Source organism: Accipiter gentilis, unplaced genomic scaffold, assembly GCF_929443795.1.
Source record: "Accipiter gentilis unplaced genomic scaffold, bAccGen1.1, whole genome shotgun sequence".
Taxonomy (NCBI): domain Eukaryota; kingdom Metazoa; phylum Chordata; class Aves; order Accipitriformes; family Accipitridae; genus Astur; species Astur gentilis.
This window is the reverse complement of record NW_026060950.1, coordinates 645,446-666,606: the sequence shown is the minus strand read 5'-3', so window position 1 is coordinate 666,606 and position 21,161 is coordinate 645,446. Positions and strand designations below refer to the sequence as shown.

Sequence of the window (21,161 nt, the reverse complement as noted above, 5' to 3'; positions counted from 1 at the left end):
GGCTCCTCCGGGAGAAGCTTTAAACGCACTGGTCTGTGCCGTGCTCCTGCCTGGGTAGGGCGCTTGGGACCCGCTGGAGGCATGGGCTCTCTTGGAAACTGGGGCCCGTGGAGGGAAGGGTGTCTGCGGTGCTCCCTGGCCGGAGTATACGCAGAGTTTCCAGTGCAGGCACTGAAGACCTTGCTGTGGCTCCTTGCTGTGCTGAGCCCAACTGAGTTTTTAAGAGTAGAAAAAATCACTGCACCGGCCAGAAAGTGCCTGGAAACTTCATCCCTCTTCATTGCCCATTTGCCATGCGAGCTCCACAACCTGGGAGCAACGCAGCCAATAGAACCTTCGAGAAGCAGACTCACAGCCTGCTGCAGCTGGCCCTGCTCAAGCAGCCGAGGTGGGCTGGATGATCTCTAGAGGTCTCTTTCAGCATCCATTCTGTGCTGCTGTGACTCTGTCTCTATCATGGTTTAACCCCAGCCAGCAACTAAGCACCACCCAGCCGCTCACTCACTCCCCCCCCACCCAGTGGGATGGGGGAAAAAATCTGGAAAAAGAAGTAAAACTCGTGGGTTGAGATAAGCACGGTTTAATAGAACAGAAAGGAAGAAACTAATAATGATAATACTAATAAAATGACAACAGCAATAATAAAAGGATCGCAATGTACAAATGATGCGCAGTGCAATCGCTCACCACCCACCATTCACACCCAGCTAGTCCCCGAGCAGCGATTCCCCCCCCCCACTCCCCAGTTCCTATACCAGATGGGATGTCGCATGGTATGGAATACCCTGTTGGCCAGTTTGGGTCAGGTGCCCTGGCTGTGTCCTGTGCCAAGTTCTTGTGCCCCTCCAGCTTTCTCGCTGGCTGGGCATGAGAAGCTGAAAAATCCTTGACTTTATCTAAACACTCCTCGGCAACAACTGCAAACATCAGTGTTATCAAGGTTCTTTGCATACTGAACTCAAAACATAGCACTGTACCAGCTACTAGGAAGACAGTTAACTCTATCCAAGCTGAAACCAGGACACTTTTAACCACTTAACCTTCCGTGACAAATACCCCAAGAGCTCAAGAAGAAAGAGCAGAAAGACAGGAGACAGGTGAAAGCCTAGAGCGCCAGCTAGACGGAATGAAAGACCCTCTTCCTTCTCTGAAGCTTCAGCAAGGCTTCCTTCACCTGCTTGTCTTGGAGTCTTGGGTCGATCCCGGAGAAGAGAGCTTCCTGCAAAAGAGAAGAATCATATAGGGTAGCCTCATTGGTCAAGTCTGGGGCTGCTACCTGGGATCTCCGGTCCTTATAAGAATAGGCCAAAAGACGCTAGGAGACGTCTGGAAGGAATCACAGGGGATCCCGGAGGGCACAGCTTCCTACAAAAAAGAAAAAAACCTCAACGGTAGCTTCCTAGGAGGAGTCTGGGGCTTCTTCCTGACCCCTTAGTAGGTAAAGCAGAGGACAGAAGACTGTGGGAGATGCCTGGGAGGAGTCTCAGGTGCCTGTTGGAGTTGAGAGATTTCTCTACAGGAGAACAAAAATGTCTCGAGCTACTTACTTGGAGGAGTCTGGGGCAGGTAGCTGGGATCTCCGGTCCCGAACGCAGAGGTCAAAACATTCTGGGATGATGCCTGGGAGGAGTCTTGCGTCGATCCCGGAGAAGAGAGCTTCCTGCAAAAGAGAAGAATCATCTCGGGTAGCCTCATTAGACAAGTCTGGGGATGCTACCTGGGATCTCCGGCCCTTATAAGAAAAGGCCAAAAGACGCTAGGAGACGTCTGGAAGGAATCACAGGGAATCCCGGAGGTCAGAGGATCCTCCAAAAAAAGAAAAAAACCTCACCGGTAGCTTCCTTGGAGGAGTCTGGGGCTTCACCCTGACCCCTTAGGTAGGTAAAGCAGAGGACAGAAGACTGTGGGAGATGCCTGGGAGGAGTCTCAGGTGGCTGTCGGAGTTGAGAAATTTCTCTACAGGAGAACAAAAATGTCTCGAGCTACTTACTTGGAGGAGTGCGGGGCAGGTAGCTGGGATCTCCGGTCCCAAACGCAGAGGTCAAAACGTTCTGGGATGACGCCTGGGAGGAGTCTTGGGTGGATCCCGGAGAAGAGAGCTTCCTGCAAAAGAGAAGAATCATCTCGGGTAGCCTCATTAGACAAGTCTGGGGCTGCTACCTGGGATCTCCGGCCCTTATAAGAAAAGGCCAAAAGACGCTAGGAGACGTCTGCAAGGAATCACAGGGAATCCCGGAGGACAGAGGTTCCCGTGTCCCCAGCACTGCGATAAACAAAGTGCCTGCTTCTTAACTTCACGTTGGCGTTAAGGAGTTTTATTCTGGATTTCGGTAACGGTTTTGGCGACCCAAATAGGACCTTGCGAGTGAGACTGGACGAGATCACGTGTCGATCGAGCTCCGGCCGGCACCGAGGTATTCTCGGGGAGAACCGTCACCCTCGACACGCAAAGCTCCTCGCAGCGTTCCCTGGAAAAAAGGTAAGGCGCTGCTTCTTTGGAATCTGTTTGGAAAGCCTGCCCGTGAGGCGCGGCGAAAGCTTCCCAGGGTTGGGGCTTGGAGGGTAGCCGTCTGCAGTGGAAGCCTAGGCGTCTGCCCGTAAGTCATAAGCGAAAGCTATTGCTGGGTTGGACTTTGTGTATTATTTGGGACAGCTGTCGTTTGCATTTGTTTGGTATTTGGTATTTGAATGTATATAAGTATAATGGCATTAGCAAAATTGTTTAAGAATAAGAGTGCAGGAAATAGAACTGCTGATGAAAAGTTACCAGAAACATCACCGCTGGGATGTTTATTGGCACGTTGGGGTGAACTGCAGGAAAAATGGTAAACAAACAGAACTTTGAGTTACAATACTATATTGCAATTACTGTTGTTTTGTAGGAGAGAGAGTAAATGGAATAAAGTGCCATATGTAGATTTGTTCTTTTTAAGTGAACGTATCGGACGGGGACCGGAGGGGAGTCTCCCAGCAGAACCTCTGGTTACAGCTAAACTGGGAGAACAGAAAATTGAATTTGAGTTGACACTAGAGTCACCTTTTCAGTTTTAAATACCTCAGAGGGAGAGTTAAGTTTTGAAGAAATTGGTGGTGTTGGTGCAACAAGCGAACGAGAAACTAGACCCTTCTTTAAATCTTTAACAATGAAATTAGGAAAGCAATGGGTCACTCGGCAGTTTTTGTATGTGCCAAATTCTCCTAAACTCCTGTTAAGGAGAGGTCTATTTGGGAACTTAGAGGCAGAAATTAAATTTAAAAATGGAGAGCTTAAAATTTTAATTCCAGAAACTAAACGTATCGAAGCAGCGGCTTTGTTGTTAACAGGATGTTTACCGAAAGCAGAAGATTATACCGGTCCAAGTGTAATGCTGTCATTCCAGTCGTCTGGACTGGGAAGTTCCCGGTAAATCCAAAAAGCAGACCCTGTGAGAGTTGATTTAAAGCCAGGATCGAATCTGGTAAGAATGAAACAATACCCCCTAAAACCGGAAAGTCGGAAAGAGTTAGTAATGGTAATACAAAAATTTTTAAGATACAAATTGTTAATAGAATGTGAATCCAGATATAACACCCCGATCTTGCCTTTTAAAAGGCTGATGAAAAAGATGATAGATTAGTTCAAGACCTCCTCAGAGCAATAAATCAAATAGTACAAGGTATTCATCTGGTCGTAGCAAATCCTTATACTTTGTTAACAACCCTAACGGAGAAATGAGAATGGTTCACAGTGTTGGACCGAAAAGATGCCTTTTTCTATATTCCCTTGGATCCCAATAGTCAAGAGGTTTTTGCTTTGGAATGGGAAAATCCTGAGACTGGGAGAAAAACACGATATACGTGGACAGTCTTGCCTCAAGGCTTTAAGAATAGTCTTACCATTTTTGGAAATCAATTGGCACGAGAATTAGAGATTTGGAAGAAAGAAAATAATCAAGAAATCTTGCTGAAATATATGGACGATCTGTTAATGGTAGCTGAGAAGGAAGAACAATGCGCAAAGTCAACTCTTAACTTTTTGAACTTTTTGGGAATCAGTAGATATCGAGTGTCAAAAGAAAAAAACCCAAATAACCCAGAAAGAAGAAACTTAAATTTGAGTTTTAAAATCCTAAAAGGACAGAGACAATTGGGAACTGAGAGAAAAGAGGCAATGTGTCGTCTCCCCGAACCTAAGACTAAAAAAATGAATGACAAGCATTTCCGGGAATGGTCGAGTGGTGTCACCTGTAGATTATAAATTGTGGCTTGCTGGCCTGACCTTTATAGGAGCAGCTCAAAACCTCAAACGACGGATTGGACCGATGCCGAGAAAGCTACCTTCCAAGAATTGAAACAGGCTGTAACAGGGGTGCCAGCCCTAGCGTCTGCCAGATCTCACAAGAGACACTTGAACTTTCTGCTCGTGAAAGAAGAGGTAGAGCTCTGGGTATCCTGGCCCAATATTTAGGGCCAAATGGGCGAGCTGTGGCCTACTTCTCGAAGTGATTGGATAACGTGAGTCTGGGATGCTCCGGTCGTCCGAGAGCCGTCGCTGCAACTGTGCTACTGATCCAGGAAGCTCGTAAGTTCGCCTGAGGAGAAAGGATTACTGTACGTTTCCCATATGATAACTGTTGTGCTAAAACGGAAAGGGGGGCACTGGTTATCCTCTAGCAGAATGCTGAAATACCAAGTGGTGTTGTTGCTGGAACAAGATGATGTTTACCTAAAAACTACTACCGCTGTTAACCCTGTTGCGTTTTCAACAACTGACCGAGTTAAAGGAGAACTGGAACGTGACTGCTTGCAGGCAATCGAAAGAGTTTACTCCAGCTGACTGGATCTCTGAGATGTGCCACTAGAAGAAACAGATTGGGAACTATATGCCGACGGAAGCGGTTCCATCTGTGAAGGAAAATGTTTTATCGAGATAGACAATAACTACTGAGGAGGTACTTGCGTTGCCAACTTTGCCTTCGATGATCTCTGCCCAAAAGGCTGAATTGATAGCTCTTACTCGAGCTCTGGAACTAAGTCAAGGAAAGCGAGTCAACACTTGGACAGACTCAAAGTATGCTTTTGGAGTGGTACGTGCGCATGGAGCGATACGGGGAGAAAGAGGACTGTTATCTGCACCAGGAACCGCCGTTCAGCACGCAGAACAAATACTGAAATTGTTAGAAAGCATTCAAAAACCAACAGCAGTCACGATGATGCACTGTAAAGCACATCCGTTAGGTAAGACCGGTCCTAACGCAGGTAACCGACTGGCTGATAAAGCTGCTGAAGAGGCTGCAGAAAAAGGCATCCTAGCACTAGTTCCAGAGAAAGGTATAAAATTGCCTAAAGAAACTCCAAATTATAATGAAAAAGATGAAGAATTAATTATTAGATTGCAGGCTAACAAAATGAAACAGGATAGGCTGTAACACTGACAGGTCGAATAATAGTCACACCCACAATAATAAGAGAAAATGCCCCATTGAACATCACAGAGTATACTGGGAAACAGAAAGCGAAATATGACAAAGATTGTTTAAACAATTATAAGTGGACGTGAAATGTATATGTAAATTTATCCCCGAACCAGTAATAAGATCATCTTTGGGATTATTAAATAAGGAAATTTTTTAGAAGAATATTAGCAAATTGATTTTATAGAATTGCCTTGAAAATAAGGATATGTCCTAGTTTTAGTTGATATCTTTACTGGGTGGCCCAAGGCTTTCCCTTGTCGCACCAACAAAGCAAGGGAAGTAGTCAAAGTCTTGCTCAAAGAGATAATACCAAAATATGGGGTGCCTGTAAGAATGTCATCTGACAATGGCCCTCATTTTATAGCAAAGATTATGAGACAAGTTGAGCCAAGTATTATCTATGGATTGAGACTATCACACCCCACATAGACCACAGGCAAGTGTGTGGGGGGAGAGAGAGAGAGAGAGAGAGAGAGAATGAACTATATCCTTAAGCAACAGTCGAGTAAAATTTGTCAGGAAACCTCACTCCTCACATGGGTTAAAGCGTTACCCGTGGCTCTATTAAGAATCGGAGTATAGCCAGAAGAGAAAGAAAAGCCAAGTCTTTAGGAAATGTATGAAAGACCATATCAAGAGTCCTGTGTTCTGAGTATCTTGAGTGCCTTTGGAGATATGTTTTTAAAAGGTGTTATGATTTCTTTAAGCAATTCTTTTCAAGAACTTTGTCAGTATGTCTCCACAGCTGGACCCTTAGAACTGGACGTAGCAGCGCATCCCTTCCGACCAGGAGACTGAATATATATAAAATCACCGAGAAGTGGAAAGGACCGTATCGAGTCATTTTAACAACACTTGTAGCAGTAAAGGTCTGGGAGAAGAACCTTGGCTTCATTATTCGAGAATAAAGAAAGCACCCAACAAGAAACTGGAAGTCTAAAGAAACTGTCCCTTTAAAACGGAAAATCTATAAGTAAGTTTCACGTTATCTATTTGGGAAAACAGTTGTGTAAAGTTTATAATGTTGGGGTTGCTATTAGGAATATTGTCGAGGGCAATAATCTTTTTGTGTGTTTAGAGGGTGTATGTGGGGTTTTTTGAGGGGTTCTAAACATGAGATAAACAAAATGAAACAATTATTGTTTGAGCTATTCATCTTGATATTAACCGGTTTTGTAATTTGAATTAAAAAAAATAATCTAGTTTTGTAACTGATTCAAAGTTTTGTAAAGACACAGAATTTAACCTCGGTAACAGCCTGCCTTTCCGATTCCAAAGTCAGATGAAAATCTAGTTCCGTGGAGAATACTGACATTGAATTTAACCAAAACTTGAGAAAAGAGGTAGAACAACGAGAATCATTTTAGCAGATTAAATTGGATGGATTTAAAAGGCAATTATTTTTTTTAAATTTGAAAGAAGGAATTATAGCGTTGTGAATTATAACGTTACCAAACCATCCACCTCACGGACAAAAGAATTAATTTACTCGCCCTTCGGGAGAAACTTGTACAAGCACCCCTCGGGGCTGTCAGCTGCCAAAACCGTAGAGACAAGTGCAAAAAGGAACTTGGGATCATGTTTAAAATATAAAACGATGTTTAGAACTTACTGGAGTTCCAGGATCCTTGTTAGAGCCACCCAGAGTCGGGACCATCTGTGGAAATTTAGACCGGTTTAGACAACCAGAGAAACATCACACATCCTAAACAGAGCTGTATGAAAGTTTGTACTTGCAGCTAGCTCCTCTGACCCCAAACTCCCAAGACCTTCTCTAGTAGCTAAAGCTCCAAGATGGGGGTGTAGTTGTAGAAAGGATAATAATACTTCACATGATCTTTGGTCCCCTCTTAATAACGGGAAAAATTTAGCTTGGAGTTGACGGCATTAAAGGACAGGTGAAAAGTTCAGGCTTAACTGCTTGGGTGACTAGTGATGCTATATGACCCACTCACCTCTTCATGAAGGAGAAAAGCAAATCGTGGTCTTGAGACTTAATAACTCTATCCTCTCTCTGGAAGAAATCTCCCTTGTGGCCTCGCTCGCGGGTGGACCTGGGGAAATCGAAAAGATGATACCTGGCAATCGCCAAGTCTTAGAACTAAAATAAGATGGGTATTAAAATCTGTATTTTGACCCCAGTTAACACCTCTTCCACATCAGATGACTCTTGACATCTGTCACTCATTCAAGGCAGTGCCTGATGCTTCAGTTCACCTTGGTGTTGAGGGGTTTGGTTCCGGGTTTCGGTACCACAGCTGCGGGCCGGGGCTGGAGGAGCCGCAGGTGCGGGCAGTGAGAGGCTGATGGCGACGCCCCCTCCCTGGCAAGGGGGGGGCCGCCGGGGGAGGAGGGGCTGCCGGGGGAGGGGCCGCCGGGAGCCCAGGCAGGAGCGGAGCAGAGCAGAGCTGAGCGGTGACCGGGCTGCGGCTGGCCCGAGGGAGAAGGTGAGCGGGGCCGGGCGCCCCTCGGAGCACGAACGTCGGAGGCGGGGGTGGCCCGGGGCCGGTGGGGGTGCCGAGGCCGAGGGGGAGCCCTGGGGGCTCACAGGGCGGCTGAGAGAACGTGCGCGCGGGGGTGGGGGGTGGGGCGCTGACAGGGCGGCTGAGAGAACGGGCGCGTGGGGGTGGGGGGTGGGGCGCTGACAGGGCGGCTGAGAGAACGGGCGCGCGGGGGTGGGGGCTCACCGGGCCCCGTGGCGGGGCTGCGCAGTCGGCCGGCGGGTCCCGGGGAAAGCCCCGAGGAGGACGGCGGGGTCCGTGTTGCACGCACGGAGCGGCAGCGGGGCCGCGCCGTGCCGGAGCTACCCGGAGCGGCGCTGGGGGCTCGGCGGGAACTGCCGCTGCGCCGGCGTGGGGAGGTGGGGGGGAACGGAAGCGGCGTCCCCTCGGGGTCAGGCAGCAGGGCAGGCTGCCTCCCGGGGCATGCCGGGAGCTGTAGTTTTCGCGGACTCGGCGGCCGGGCAGCGGCGCGGCGTAGTCCTCGCGGCCCCCGGAGTCCGACCAGGTCAGACTCGGGAGCGTTGCCGGTTTCGCGTGGTTTTCCGCGGGCTTCCCGCTGCGCCCGCTCCCCGACCAGCCGTGCGGACGCGCCTCCCGGGCGCATGCGCCGTGCTTCGCGTTGGGGCAGCCCGGCGTTCGCTCGCCGGCGCAGGCGCCGTCCCCGTCCCCGGAGGTTTGTGATCTTGGGAAGCCCATGTCTTGGATAGCTGGGGTTGTGCCTTGCAAGCTTGTGACTCCCACCAAGTTCCCAACAAATTCAAACGTAGAAATTGTGCATCGGCCCTCCTCGCCCCCTCCGAGCTGGTCTGTTCTCTGTGGTCACCATTAGTAGCCTCGGTTTCCCACCTGTGGTTCTCCACAAAGCCAGAGCCTCGCAGCTCCATGCTGAAGGGAGTGGGGAGCTACACACGGAGAAGGCAGAGGCCCGAGTTTGTCTTTTGGGGATGAGAAGTGGGGAGGAACTGCCGTAAATGGGACGCATCCCTGCTTGAGACATGGCTGTTTCAGCTGTGCACATGGAAAATCCTCAGATACGTTGCATCTAGCCCTCCTTTCCATTGACCCCAGGAGAACTGGCCTCCTGTGTCCCCCAAGTTTATTTACTTCATGCTGCAGTGAAGTGGCTATTTTTCTTCTTTTCTCTGAGGATTTTGTGGATCTGGGCGTGGGAAGGAGTGCCTTAATGCTGGCTTTCTCAGCCTACTTCTGGGAAGCCAGGCATATCTGCAGATTAGAGCCGGGGGAGTGGCCCAGACGCCTTTTATTCCTCGGAGGGCAGTGGATTTGGGGAGTTAGAGCAAGGCATGCCTGGATGTTGGTCTCCCTGAGGGGGAGGGGGTTTACAGCCAGATGACTGAAAAGCCTCCCCCAGTCACTTCTGGGGAAAGAGTTGGGGGGTGGCTTTTAATGTACCCACGGTATCGATGTGGCAGGTGAGCATACACCCCCCTCTTGGCTGGGGGATCTTATGTGGATGCCTGCTGAGCCAGGGCTGGAAGCCCCTCTGCACACCCTGGAGGAGCTGGGTGCAGACTGGGGACGTGAGGGCAGTCGTGACATGGACACGGAGTGGCAGAGAGTCCTGCTCTTTCAGCAGTTAACGGTGCTACCGCGTGTTCAAAACCTCAAGTGCACCCGTCCAACCGTGCATTCTCTTTCCTGGGGTTTGTTTATGGGACAAATAAACTGCCCAGCACTAGATGAGAAGGTTGTCTGCACTCCACCTCAAATCAGGTGCGTCACCTCTCCGTTGGGAAAGAAGTATGGGGCTGGGCATAAAAGGAACAGTAACTCCAACGTCGGGATTCTTTTTGGCTCTGGGCACAGAGCAGGTAACCACAGCGATACAGAGAGGGAAGAAGGTGCTGATGGGTTTGTACCTTGGACTTACACTGTAGAGGATGATCTGTTCAGGACATCCATGTCATAGAGTAGCTGTTGCATGATTTATACTCGTAATCAGGTTCCTACTTGATAGCCTTAACTTTGCGTGGCTTGCGTATTGAACTTTGCAGTAGTTTGTTTGTTTTTACATTTCCTTAAGGTCTAGGCAAAGGTTTAGAAAGTTAGCAGACTTAAGGATAAGCATTTATTACTTTGTCCTGCCACGTTGCTATTTGAAACCTGTTCTGAGTGTTGGTGGTATTCAAGAAATTGCCGAGATTTCGAGGGTGAATCTGTATCTTTAGGTGTACTGAGCAGAAAAGTACAATGGATCTTTTTAGTTGCCAGATAGCTTGCTTTATCCAGGCGGTCAATTTGTCAAGATCAGGCTGCAGTGTCCAGGGGGCCGGGGAGGGAAGGTTGGTGTTCAAGCTTCTCATTCCTGTCAGCGGTGACTCCGCTTGCACCACTAAGTGGTGCTGTGTACATACGCTTTATTAAATCGGGAGCTGCCTGGGCCTGCCTGCTTGTGTAGTTCGGAGTGGTCCTTTTAGAGAAAATGTTCTTTTGGCTGCATTTGTTCTCCTGTGATACAAAAACTTGACAGCTGTTGGGGGCAACTACTACTTTAGGAGAATTTCTATAAAGTAAGAAATTGCTGGTTTTATTTTGTCATGGTGGGCACAAAATTAACTGATTCAAAATCACGTCCACTGCAGCTTATGCTTCCGTAACACACCACTCAACTGATTTCTATGCGTAAATGTCTTCGGAGAGGAATCACAGGTGCCTGCTGTGACTATAGGGACAAGCAGTATGGGCTCACAGGAACAGAACATGCTTTGCCTTCCCATCACCAGAAGAAAGACAGAAAGAATGAAAGAGGTGAAGAAGGGTGCTCAGGAGCAAGAGGCTGCAAGGAAGTTGCTGTACGTGATCCTTTTGCCTTGCTTTATCTGACAGAAAAGCTGCCTTCTGCTAGTTGGGTCTTGGCTTGAAAGACAAGGGGAGAGAGACTCCCGCCCCTCTCCCAGGGAGTGTGCTACTTTTGACTGGCTTGTTCTGACTATGTGATCTGCAATTACAATATTGAGATTGTATGGTGACAGTCTATACCACTGACTCCCTGAGTGGTTTTTCATTTCTGTCCCCGCTTCCTTCTCCAGCTTTTTTCAATATATCAATTTAAAAAAAAAAAAAAATTAATAAAAATTTAACCTTACATGAACATCATCTGTTGGCTTTGGCCCCAAACACTTTATTTCCTAGAAATAAGTTGAGTCTTTTCATCAGAATATGTAAAAGATTTCTAGCCACTGTAGTACTATTGTATTGTTTGTTTTTTTAAATAAGATTCTGTCCAGGTTCCAGCATGTGCACTAAATTTCTACTGCAGTAGAAGAGAGTCTTAAGCTGAAGAGAGATTTCATGCTTGGGAGAGAAAAAGGGCAGATCTTGACTCAAAAGTAACTTTTCCAAGGGAAAGGTAAACTCTTTTGTTTCTTTGGGGATTTTTATTCTGATAGCACAAGCATCTTGTTCTCTCAGGATTTTGTAATCTCTGGGAAAAAAACCCTTGGTGTTGTGTCACTTTCCTCCTTCCCTGGTTGTATTTTTTTCACTCCTTTCAGAGGAAGTGCTAATACTGTTATAATTTAGGAAGACATTTTAACTTGTGACTCGGAGGTCTGCAGACTTCACTGTAAAGACAGTTTCTGTGCATCCAAATGCTGTTAATCCCTTCAAATACGAAATGAAAGATGTGTAACTTGGAGCTGAGACTGAGTCAGAGTATTCCAGATGGGTCTGGTTTACTTTGCATTCAGTGTTCCTGTAGCCTGTTGCTTTGGAAGGTGCAGGTAATAAGCTTTTCAATTGAATAAATGAGCGGTAGTGGTTTTTTGTTTTCCTCCCCTAGAAATGTAGTGCTTGATCAGACTGCACTGACCTGTAGAAGTTGTGGGCACTGTGGTGTTCTCCAGAATGCTACTTGGGCTGCCACTACAAGTAGGCCATTTAAAATAATAACCTTAGACTTTAAAAATACATAAAAACTTCATGATGCTTAAAGTATAGAGCAGAGTAGTCATCAGATTAAAATAACTTCATGCTTATGACATGCACAGTGATGGTTCCTTTCAGGTTTTTTGGTTGTTGTTGTTGTTGGTTGTTTTTTCTTCTTTAAGATGGCACTGGTTGCAGTGATCTTCAGTTTTACGGCACAGCTAACTGTCTTAGTATAGATATGGTTCCTTTCTGCCTACTATTTCCGTTTACTGGCAGACATAGTTAAGATAGCTCTTTGGAGTTGTGGAGTGCGCGTGTGTATATAGATATATGTGTGTGTGTGTGTGAATGTGTATGAAAATAATAAGACCTAAAGTCCCCTCCCCACATCATTAGCTTTCGCTGCCCTGTATTTCAGTGTTACCAAGATTTTAAAGTGACCCAAGTATTGCTGTTGCAAATGTTTCCATGTTTGTCTAACTATTGTGATGACATAAAAAAAAATAAAATCAAAACACTAAATGTTTTATTACTTGCCCTATAAGTATATAGGCGTTCCCTGTCTAATATCTATTTCTTTTTTCAGGATTCACTGTATTTATTTTTTTTTACCCTATGAAACGGAAAGAGATTTCTGGCTTACTGTTGGCTTTTGATAGACGTTTTATCCTTGGGGAATTGCCCACCAATTACTTCATAGAGTTTGGAATTTAACTGAAGGACATTTTGCATGCCCGTGTTCAAATAGCGATGCTAACAGGCCACCATACGGTTCATGTTGATAGCCTTATGGATACTTAAAGGTAGGCAATAGTCTTATTTTTTAATAATGCTTAACCTTTTTCTCTTTGGCATGAACAAGCAAGTCTGCCTGGTTTTGTAGGACTTGCAGCTTTTCCTTAACATCAGACTTTAAAAAGGGGAGAACCAGTAGTATCAGGTACGCAGTTAGGATGGTGATTTTTAAAATACTAAGCTGCGTAACAGTCTCGGGAAGAACATGCGTGACTGGGCGTGAGAGTCTGTGGTACAGCATTACTAACCTTTGCTAAAAAAAGTTTTGAAGAATGAAGCATTTGCTTTATGAACGGTACTTGAGGACGAATTCTGATGCTGCTGCTAAAGTTTATTGAAAAATAGGCACTGATTTCAGTGATGATGCAGGTGTGGTTTCTGTTCATGCCTTAAATCTGAAAAGAAGAGAAGAGAAACCTGCATTTGAAGGAGGGTTTTGTATGAAGGGTAATCAAACCAGTAACCTACTTTAAGAACGACTTTAAAATATTTGGAGCATCGGTTAAAGGCAAATAAGTAAAGTTTATCATATCCTCCTACATAAGCTGTGACTATTGAATACAGTCAGCAGTCCGCCTCAGAACTTGTTGGTGTGCAACTGCAACGTGTTAAGTTGTAAGACTTCACAGCCACGAGCTGATGGGCCACAGTTCTCTCCGAGCATAAAGCGCTGTAAGTCTTAGTTTCTTGCACAGCAGTGACTCTTTTCAACATTAGTAACTATACAACAGGGTAAAAGGCAAATTTAGTGAAGAATAATGTGTCGTTCTCAGAGCAGCTGTTTGTATTTCACCATGATGCAGATGCTTTCTATAGCGGTTGTGTTGGCACATGTGTTAGAATTCGGTTAATCCTCTCCTGAACTCATTTAAACTTTTGGCTTCAACTGCATCACTGGCAATATGTTTCAGAATAGAATAATTATTTCCTTTAAAAAAAAACGGGGTTGGGGGGGGTAAGAAGAAGGGGTGGAGGAAGCGGGGATAAAAAAAATCTGTTGTCTGCCAGTGCTGTGGGCTGCTCACTCATTTTTCTGTAGAACTTCTGGGGGTTTTTTGTTGTTCTTCTTCTTCTTCTTCTACCTTAATGCTAATAGGCATTTCTACCTTTTCTACCTTGTTTTTCTACCTAATGCTAATAGGCATTAGCCTATCCTCTGCACCTTTGGTCATTTCCTGAAGTTTGTCTGTAGTTTCCTACATTAGTAGGTAAATGTATCTATTTTACTTTACAGAGTTTTGATAGTTTTTTAAATTATACAAGAAATTTAAGTCTTGGAACAAATGTCTTTGCTTATTGATTTTTGTGAGTAGCTGCAAAAATCTTATTTATTAGGAATGCTATGCAAGAAATAGGTTGCAAGTAACTGTTAGGGTCTTACTACTGCTCGCTGTTGAGAGATCGTGGGAAGTGCAGAGAATTTGTGTTAAAAGTTACGGGCATTTTTCAAGATAGTTTTCCAGGTCTGAGGCGTGCTGAAATATCTTTTTCCTATGATAGTGTGTTTAGTTTCATTGACTTCAGCGGAACACACAGAATACATTGACTTAAACTAGCTGAGAATCTGATGATAAGGTTTTATACTCTACCTAACATAGTGTTGTGATGACCTGTCCCCTGAACTCAAAATTATGTTTGATGATCTTAACAGGAGGCCGGATCTTTGATCTGGAAATTATGCTGGTAGCGACGTTACAGAATCCAGGCTTGTAACTTCACTGGTTTCTTGCAGCCCCTCAAGTTCATGAAGGACAATTAAGACCCATTCTCTTTTGTTCTTGTGCTATGATCAGGGATGGAAGTATGACCTTGTCAGTTGTAAGAAGTGGCTTAACTGCTGTTGGAGTCTGCTTTTACGCCTGGAAAACCTGTTGATTTGCATGGGTTTGCACAGCTTGTGCTAATGATATGGCTGGAATGAGACAGGGTCTTGTGTAGTCTGCAAGGGCTGTATATGGTCCTGGCTTATAGCTGGGTGGGAGGGATTGGTTCAAGTTACTTCTGATTTGCCCTATTTAATATCTTAAATAGGAGTGAACAGGGTGATTGGAACAGTTTCATTTTTACAAGAGGAAATTTATAAATCGGTTTTTATCCTGTGTTAGAATTAAGATATGTATTTACTGGAGACAACGAGTCTAGCCTGAACACTGAAACAGCTCTGTTTTGGGCACACTATTAGAACTTTTTTAAAATTTTCAAATCATAACAGTCTGTCAGTTCATGCTTGTTGAGTCTGAGACATTAAGTGATGCCCTTTGAACAGGGAAACATTGCTAATAATTGATATTTGGTTTGTAGACTATACCTTTTGTATGCTCTAAAGTCACCTGTTGTTTCCCTTTCATTTATAAAAGTTCTGTTCGTCAAACCATATAAGCGCATACCTAAATTCAGTGTTAAACTTCCTGAATTGCTCTAAACTATTGCGTTGCTGTAAACTGTTTTGGCTGATAAACCTAAGCGGTCAGCTTGGTATTCCTCCATGTATATGTGATTAAGATGCAATAGGTCGGAACAAGTTACCAGGCAACTGCATGCTCCAGCTGCATAGGAGGCACAAAGCAGCTGGCCCGTTCCTTGTAATCAGTGGGAAAGTACAGATTCTCCTGTGACCTTGGTCACTTTTGTCTATAACATATTAGATAAGAGTATTTTGATACTCCTCTCGCAGTGGGAGAAACACTGCTTGTGTCTGTGCAGTGTGTGAAAATCACTTTACCAAGATGCTTTTATTTCTAAAACCCTTGGAAAAAACCCTCAAAACGGAGTTTTAAAACTTTTATAATGCAAGGCAAACTTCAGGATTTTCATTCTTACAAAGTATTTTACAATTGTGTAACCTTGTAGACTGTACGGAGAATGAGGATCTTGCATGTGACATACTCAAAAGTTTCATTTTTGGTGTTCTACACGCTTCTACTGATCGCAGCGCCTTTGTTTCCTAAGGGCAACTGGCAACAGACAATGCGTATGGGTTTCAAGGCCCTGTGGAACAGAGAAGGTAGTTTGCCAGTGTTCTTACTGCTGTTGCAGACATTGTTTCAGTGGATTGAAAGTGGCACGTTCCAAGTACCTTTTCCTACCATTGCTGCGTATATATTTTTTTTTTAATCCAGAAGAATGTTTCCGTACTTCCCTTCCCTTCCCTATAGGTGCATGTTGATTTACATTGCATGCTATTGCAGTGTTCTTAGTCTACCAGTTACAGATTACTCCTTTCAGTTCTTGTGCATTTCTGAATGTGTATCTACCTACTAAACTCGCATTTATTCAGACCTGATATGCAACTGCTACGGAAGTCAGCTATTGTGCTAGTTATGGTGTTTACCCCGTCAGTTGTTTTACTATCTAATAAGTACCTGATGACAGAGAAGGGGAGTGTCAGAAAATAGACCAGTCAGGTCAGGCTTTACGTTAGAAATGGTTTTCATAAGATTTAAGAGAATGCAGTTTTGGCATAAGGATTTACATACCGCTCCCGGTGTTCTGTTGGGCTGACGTTTTGCAAGAGGCTGAGGTGTTTTACTTTCAGAAGCTGTTTATGTAAATTGTCTTGCCTATGAGTACTCTCCTTCAGCTGTGTGTAACGAAGAAATAAATGTGCATCTCTAGACATGTGCATATGCATATAGAATTGTAAGTACACGGCTGGGGATGATGCTTGTATTGGATGAGCGTAGAAATACAGAGAGGGACAGCACTGGGGAAAGAAGAACCTTTGAAGATAGTCTAGCGTTGCTCTCGTTCTAGAGGTGAATGATCAACTTTCTGTACCATTCTTGACAAATGCTTGCCTAATTTATTCTTAAACATTTCCTGTAATTATTACTACTGTTGCAAAGATTGCCACATACCCTAAGTTTTTCAGGTTGTAATTTAAGCCCCATGATTCCGTGTAACTGTGTGCAGTGGATGCACAGAAAAGTTCTTCCTTATAGCTACCTTTTAGAGTTTAAACATTGTTCTTTCTCTTCAGTATTGCCCTTTCTAGGTTAAGCGGCTGTTTTTCAATTTATGCTTTGAAGTCAGACTCCTGTACATCGTTGAGCACCCTCTTGGACTTACTGTAGACCCTCGCCAGTTATACTACACCCTTCTTGAAAAGCAGTACATCATCTGGAGGGTTCAGCAGCTAATCCGTGCAAATGTAGCGCGGCAGAAATAATGCTTGGATGTACTACCTCAAGTGTGATGTGTGAGGAGGATTCACTGGGCCTTTTGATTAGCAAGAAACGGTACATAAGAACTAGGTGACAGAAATAGGACACGAAGCTGGCACCCTGGTCTTCAAGCTTACAGTGCAGCTCCGTGGGCTTTGGCTGACTACAGAAGAGCATGAGGCACAGGAGAGAACTGCTGCTGGATCTTAGTGAAAGGATGGCAAGTCATTTGGAGAGAGGTTTTCAAAGCCAGGAATTCAAGTCGGGTGCCCAATTCCAGATTGCCTGTGACATCACTGTGTACTTCCCTCGCTTGTCTAACTTTGTGTTGTATATTGTCTAGCAGCTTTTCTTTGAAAGTTAACAAAGCTACACTTGTGTGATAGGTGATGTAATGATCTCATAACAATAGGCAAAATCCAAGTCACAGAAAATGCCAGCATTTGAAAGAGAGCCCTGATAAATTGCTAGTGCCTTATACCACTGCCACTTACCAGGCCTTCCATGTTAGAGCTGTGTTAATCACATTGATGCTGTTTCCTCAGACTTGGAGCTGTAATATCTGCTTCTTGTTTCAGCGTGTATTATGAAGTTGCTGATGGCACTGCCTTAGCCCTTTGGCTAAGAAGAATAGCAAATAATTTGTGGATTATCCGTAGAAGCAGCAGCCAAACAGCATTCTCTTCCAATCAATAGGGAAGAAAGCTGCTGCACCGGTTTGTCTGGGTTCCCTCATACCAAAGGTCTTTCTCACATTTATTGATCCTTTTATATTTTCCAACTTGTTCAGGGTCAGCTGATGACCGGAGGGAACTGTCACATCTTTGAAAAGTGCTTGTAACTGTGAAAAGAGGTTTGTTGACTTCCTCACGTGATAAGTAGACATTGAAGAAATTGCATGTTGCTCATCTCTTAAGTCAGAGACCGGAATTGGATAGATACTGTGTTACGAGAAAATAAAATACAGCTGGGCCCCTTGAGACAGAAATGTAGTGATGAAATCGTGTCATATTATCACAGGGACGTAGTGACTGTTTTCTCAACTAACAAACAGATCCTAGGCAAACAGAATGTTTGTTCCAGGTAATTCTGGTCAGTCTCCCAAGGCAGTGGATCTGCTTTGCAAATGAGAAAATGTGGACCTAAATATTCAAACAGGATGGGCTATTTCTCTTCCCCAGTTGAAAATGGGCACAGCAGAGCCTGTATAGTATTCAAATTAGTAGCAGCTCCTTCGCCTGCTTGTTAGCAGACAGAGCAGAATCTGTACTTTCTCCTGTATGGCTCTTGAAAGAAACTTGGTTGAACTCCTTTGCTTGGTGGAAAAAAAAGTGGGATGTTGGATCAAGTGCAACTGTAGCAAATACTGAACTTCCTGAAACTATTTAGAGTGTTCATGTGTTGATACTCGTTAGAAAAAACCAAAACTTGAAAAAAATCCTATGAGGATTAAGCTATAAGATTGTTTTCGGGGGGGGGAAGGAAAACTAAATGGAAGATAGTTTTAGAGAAAGTAACTTTCATAGCACTTGGAGGTAACATAGCTGTCTGTAAACAGGATGTTTAAGGAAAAGATACTCGGTCTCTTTACGATTCTTTCTGTGGCCTTCTGACTGAAAAGTCTGACTGTGTGAACCCTGGTTATCTGTGTTACGGAAAACTGATGTGCTTTGCAAGCTGAGATTCTTCTGCAACAGAGCAAAGTAGGAGAGACATGGTCTTGTGGTTTGGGTTACTATCTTGTGACGTGCCAAAAGAGGTCAGAAACTGTTTTCAGAGACTCTGGTGTCAGGGCAGAGGTTTCTGGGGAGGCTGTAGCTCAGCCCATCAGCTCAGCTCACCCCGGGGGTGCGGGGCTGTGCGGAGGTGGCGGGAGGCGAGGGAGGGCGAGCGGCTCGGCTGGATGGGGCGTGGGGGCCGGGGCCGGGCCGGGCCGGGGCCGGGCGGCCCCGCGCCACCCCCCCGCGTCGGCGCGGTGGCGGGCGGCGAAGCCCGTCGCCTTCGCAGCCGCGGTGAAGTGCGCGGGTCTGGCCGCAGCGTCCGGCGTTGTTGGCCGGCGAGGGAAAAATCCTCGCCGGGCCGGGGCTGAGGGGCCGGGGCTGCGGGCGCGGCGGCCCTCCGGGCTCGTCAGTCAGGCGTCCGCCTGAGGCCGCGGGGCTTCCCGCCGCTCGGGAGCCGCGGCCGGGCCTGTCAGCGGCGCGGCCCCTGCCCGCGGCGGCGGAGAGGCGCTGGGGCGTCCCGGTCTCCGGCGCGGGCAGCGAGCGGGGGGGGGGGGTGGCTCCGGGCAAAGGAGGTTTGCAAAGGCCGGCTGGGGACGAGCGTTGGCGCTCGGCAGACCCGCGGTGATGTGCTGCAGCCCGGCGGCACCGAGGTGGAGGGAGGTTCTCGGTGGAGGGAACGTGTTCCTGCGGCCGCAGGAACTTGTGGAGGTACCTGCCGGCAGCAGTTGAGGAAGCGGGTTTTTTTACTGTGTTTTTTTTCCTGTCTCTTTTTTTCGCCTTCTTTCTGTGCTTTTCACCAGTGCCCGCGGCAATGACTTTTTTTGCCGCCACAGCGTTAAGGTTTTTGCTGGAAAACATGTATGTTCTACAAAGCAATATCTTGTGCCTTTCAATCTACAGAACTTGTGGACAAATGCGTAGGTCCACGCACGCGTTCATGTTGTGATGAAGAGCGATCAGAAATTGTGGGAACGCTTCTAGGACTCGATGACTTTGTCCGTATCCTTTGATGGAGGTGTTTAAGGCCGTCCAGTTTATGCTCCAGCTCAGTGATGTTACTGCTTTTGAGAGGTTTGAGTTCACCGGATAGGAGAGCCTTTTTTGTGTGGATCAGTTGTCTTGTTCTGATTTTTTTTATTTTACAGGTAAAATCACAGCTCAGCGTGAGATGGAAATAACTGGAAATAGTTTTATTTTTAAATTCGGGGCCTTATTTTCCTTGAAACTGGTTTTTCAGATACGGTGCTAGAAGACGTTACAGAATTGCAAGTGTTGTTTCTGCCTCCTGTTCCTCTTGAACGTTTGGTTTCCTGGGGAAAAATACTGTGTAAGCTCTGTAAGCAAAGAGGTTTTATGTTTTTGGAATATTTGCCAGCTGAAGGGTTTGTACCTTGGACTTACACTGTAGAGGATGATCTGTTCAGGACATCCATGTCATAGAGTAGCTGTTGCATGATTTATACTTGTAATCAGGTTCCTACTTGATAGCCTTAACTTTGCGTGGATTGTGTGTTGAACTTTGCAGTAGTTTGTTTGTTTTTACATTTCCTTAAGGTCTAGGCAAAGGCTTAGAGAGTTAGCAGACTTAAGGATAAGCATTTATTACTTTGTCCTGCCACGTTGCTATTTGAAACCTGTTCTGAGTGTTGGTGGTATTCAAGATATTGCCGAGATTTCGAGGGTGAATCTGTATCTTTAGGTGTACTGAGCAGAAAAGTACAATGGATCTTTTTAGTTGCCAGATAGCTTGCTTTATCCAGGCGGTCAATTTGTCAAGATCAGGCTGCAGCGTGGCCAATTCATTTCTTAGTTCCAACAACTGCCATCTTAATGTAGAGATTTATTCTGTAATCAAAACTGGAACTGTTGTCCCTGGTTATGTGTGCTTACTTATTTGTTTTTAACGCTGCTTCAGTGAGACTCCGTCTGAGGGCAGAAGAATCACAAAGCTAGACCAGATTTTGCTAAATGGAAATAACATAACACTGGTAAGTCGTCCTTGTTAAAATGCTGCATGCATTTATTTTCTGTACCTGTAAATCAATCAGTCACTGAGCTCAGCTACTTTAAGCTGAGCTTTCCAGACAATTCCACTACACAAGGTAATTTCAAGTAGCTTCTGGGGCATATGTGTGTATGAAGGACGCTGGAAAAGTGATCTTGCTGTCTTAGTACACGTTACAGTTTAAAAAAAAAAAAAAAAAAAAAAAAAAAAAAAAAAAAGAGCATGTCCCTAACTTTATTTGGTGAATGTTTTTCTGGTCTTCAGGTGCGCCAGGGAATCACTGGCTTTGTTAAGCGCTCCGTAAGCTGGTTCATACAGTGGCTTTTAACTCACGAGTGTTTGCCTGCATAAGCGTGTAGGTGGAATGCATCTACGTTTTATCCATTATTGTATGTATAGATGTGTTTGCAGCGGTTTGGATGTTTACAAGCTTGTCAAGTCATTTGGCAGTTATGATTACCATGTGATGCCCAGAGAGCTGTACCTTTACGTGCTCTGAAAAAAACCTGGAGGTCTGTTGGCTTATACCAAATCAGAAGCACTATGATTTTTAGTTTATTATCTGCTGGTGTAGGTAGGTCAGTACTGCAACAGTAATTAAATACTGTGATTATGCATCCCTAAGCTGA

General features: G+C 45.3%; 1 protein-coding gene across 13 annotated transcripts in view; it reads right to left on the bottom strand.

The window, feature by feature from the left end:
* Nucleotides 1–940: 940 nt before the first annotated feature.
* Nucleotides 941–21,161, bottom strand: part of LOC126037129 (uncharacterized) — a 115,347-nt gene continuing 95,126 nt past the window's right edge. For 12 of the 13 annotated variants that reach the window (XM_049797378.1, XM_049797371.1, XM_049797372.1 and 9 more), the window contains exons 6-8: nucleotides 1,991–2,103; nucleotides 1,548–1,660; nucleotides 941–1,219 (exon numbers count right to left, since the gene is read on the bottom strand). In XM_049797378.1, coding sequence (XP_049653335.1) covers nucleotides 1,002–1,219; nucleotides 1,548–1,660; nucleotides 1,991–2,103 — 444 coding nt within the window. In that variant the 3' untranslated portion in view covers nucleotides 941–1,001. Of the gene's footprint in view, nucleotides 1,220–1,284; nucleotides 1,366–1,547; nucleotides 1,661–1,990; nucleotides 2,104–21,161 lie in introns of those variants that run through there. The other variant, XM_049797379.1, reaches the window with a different exon arrangement.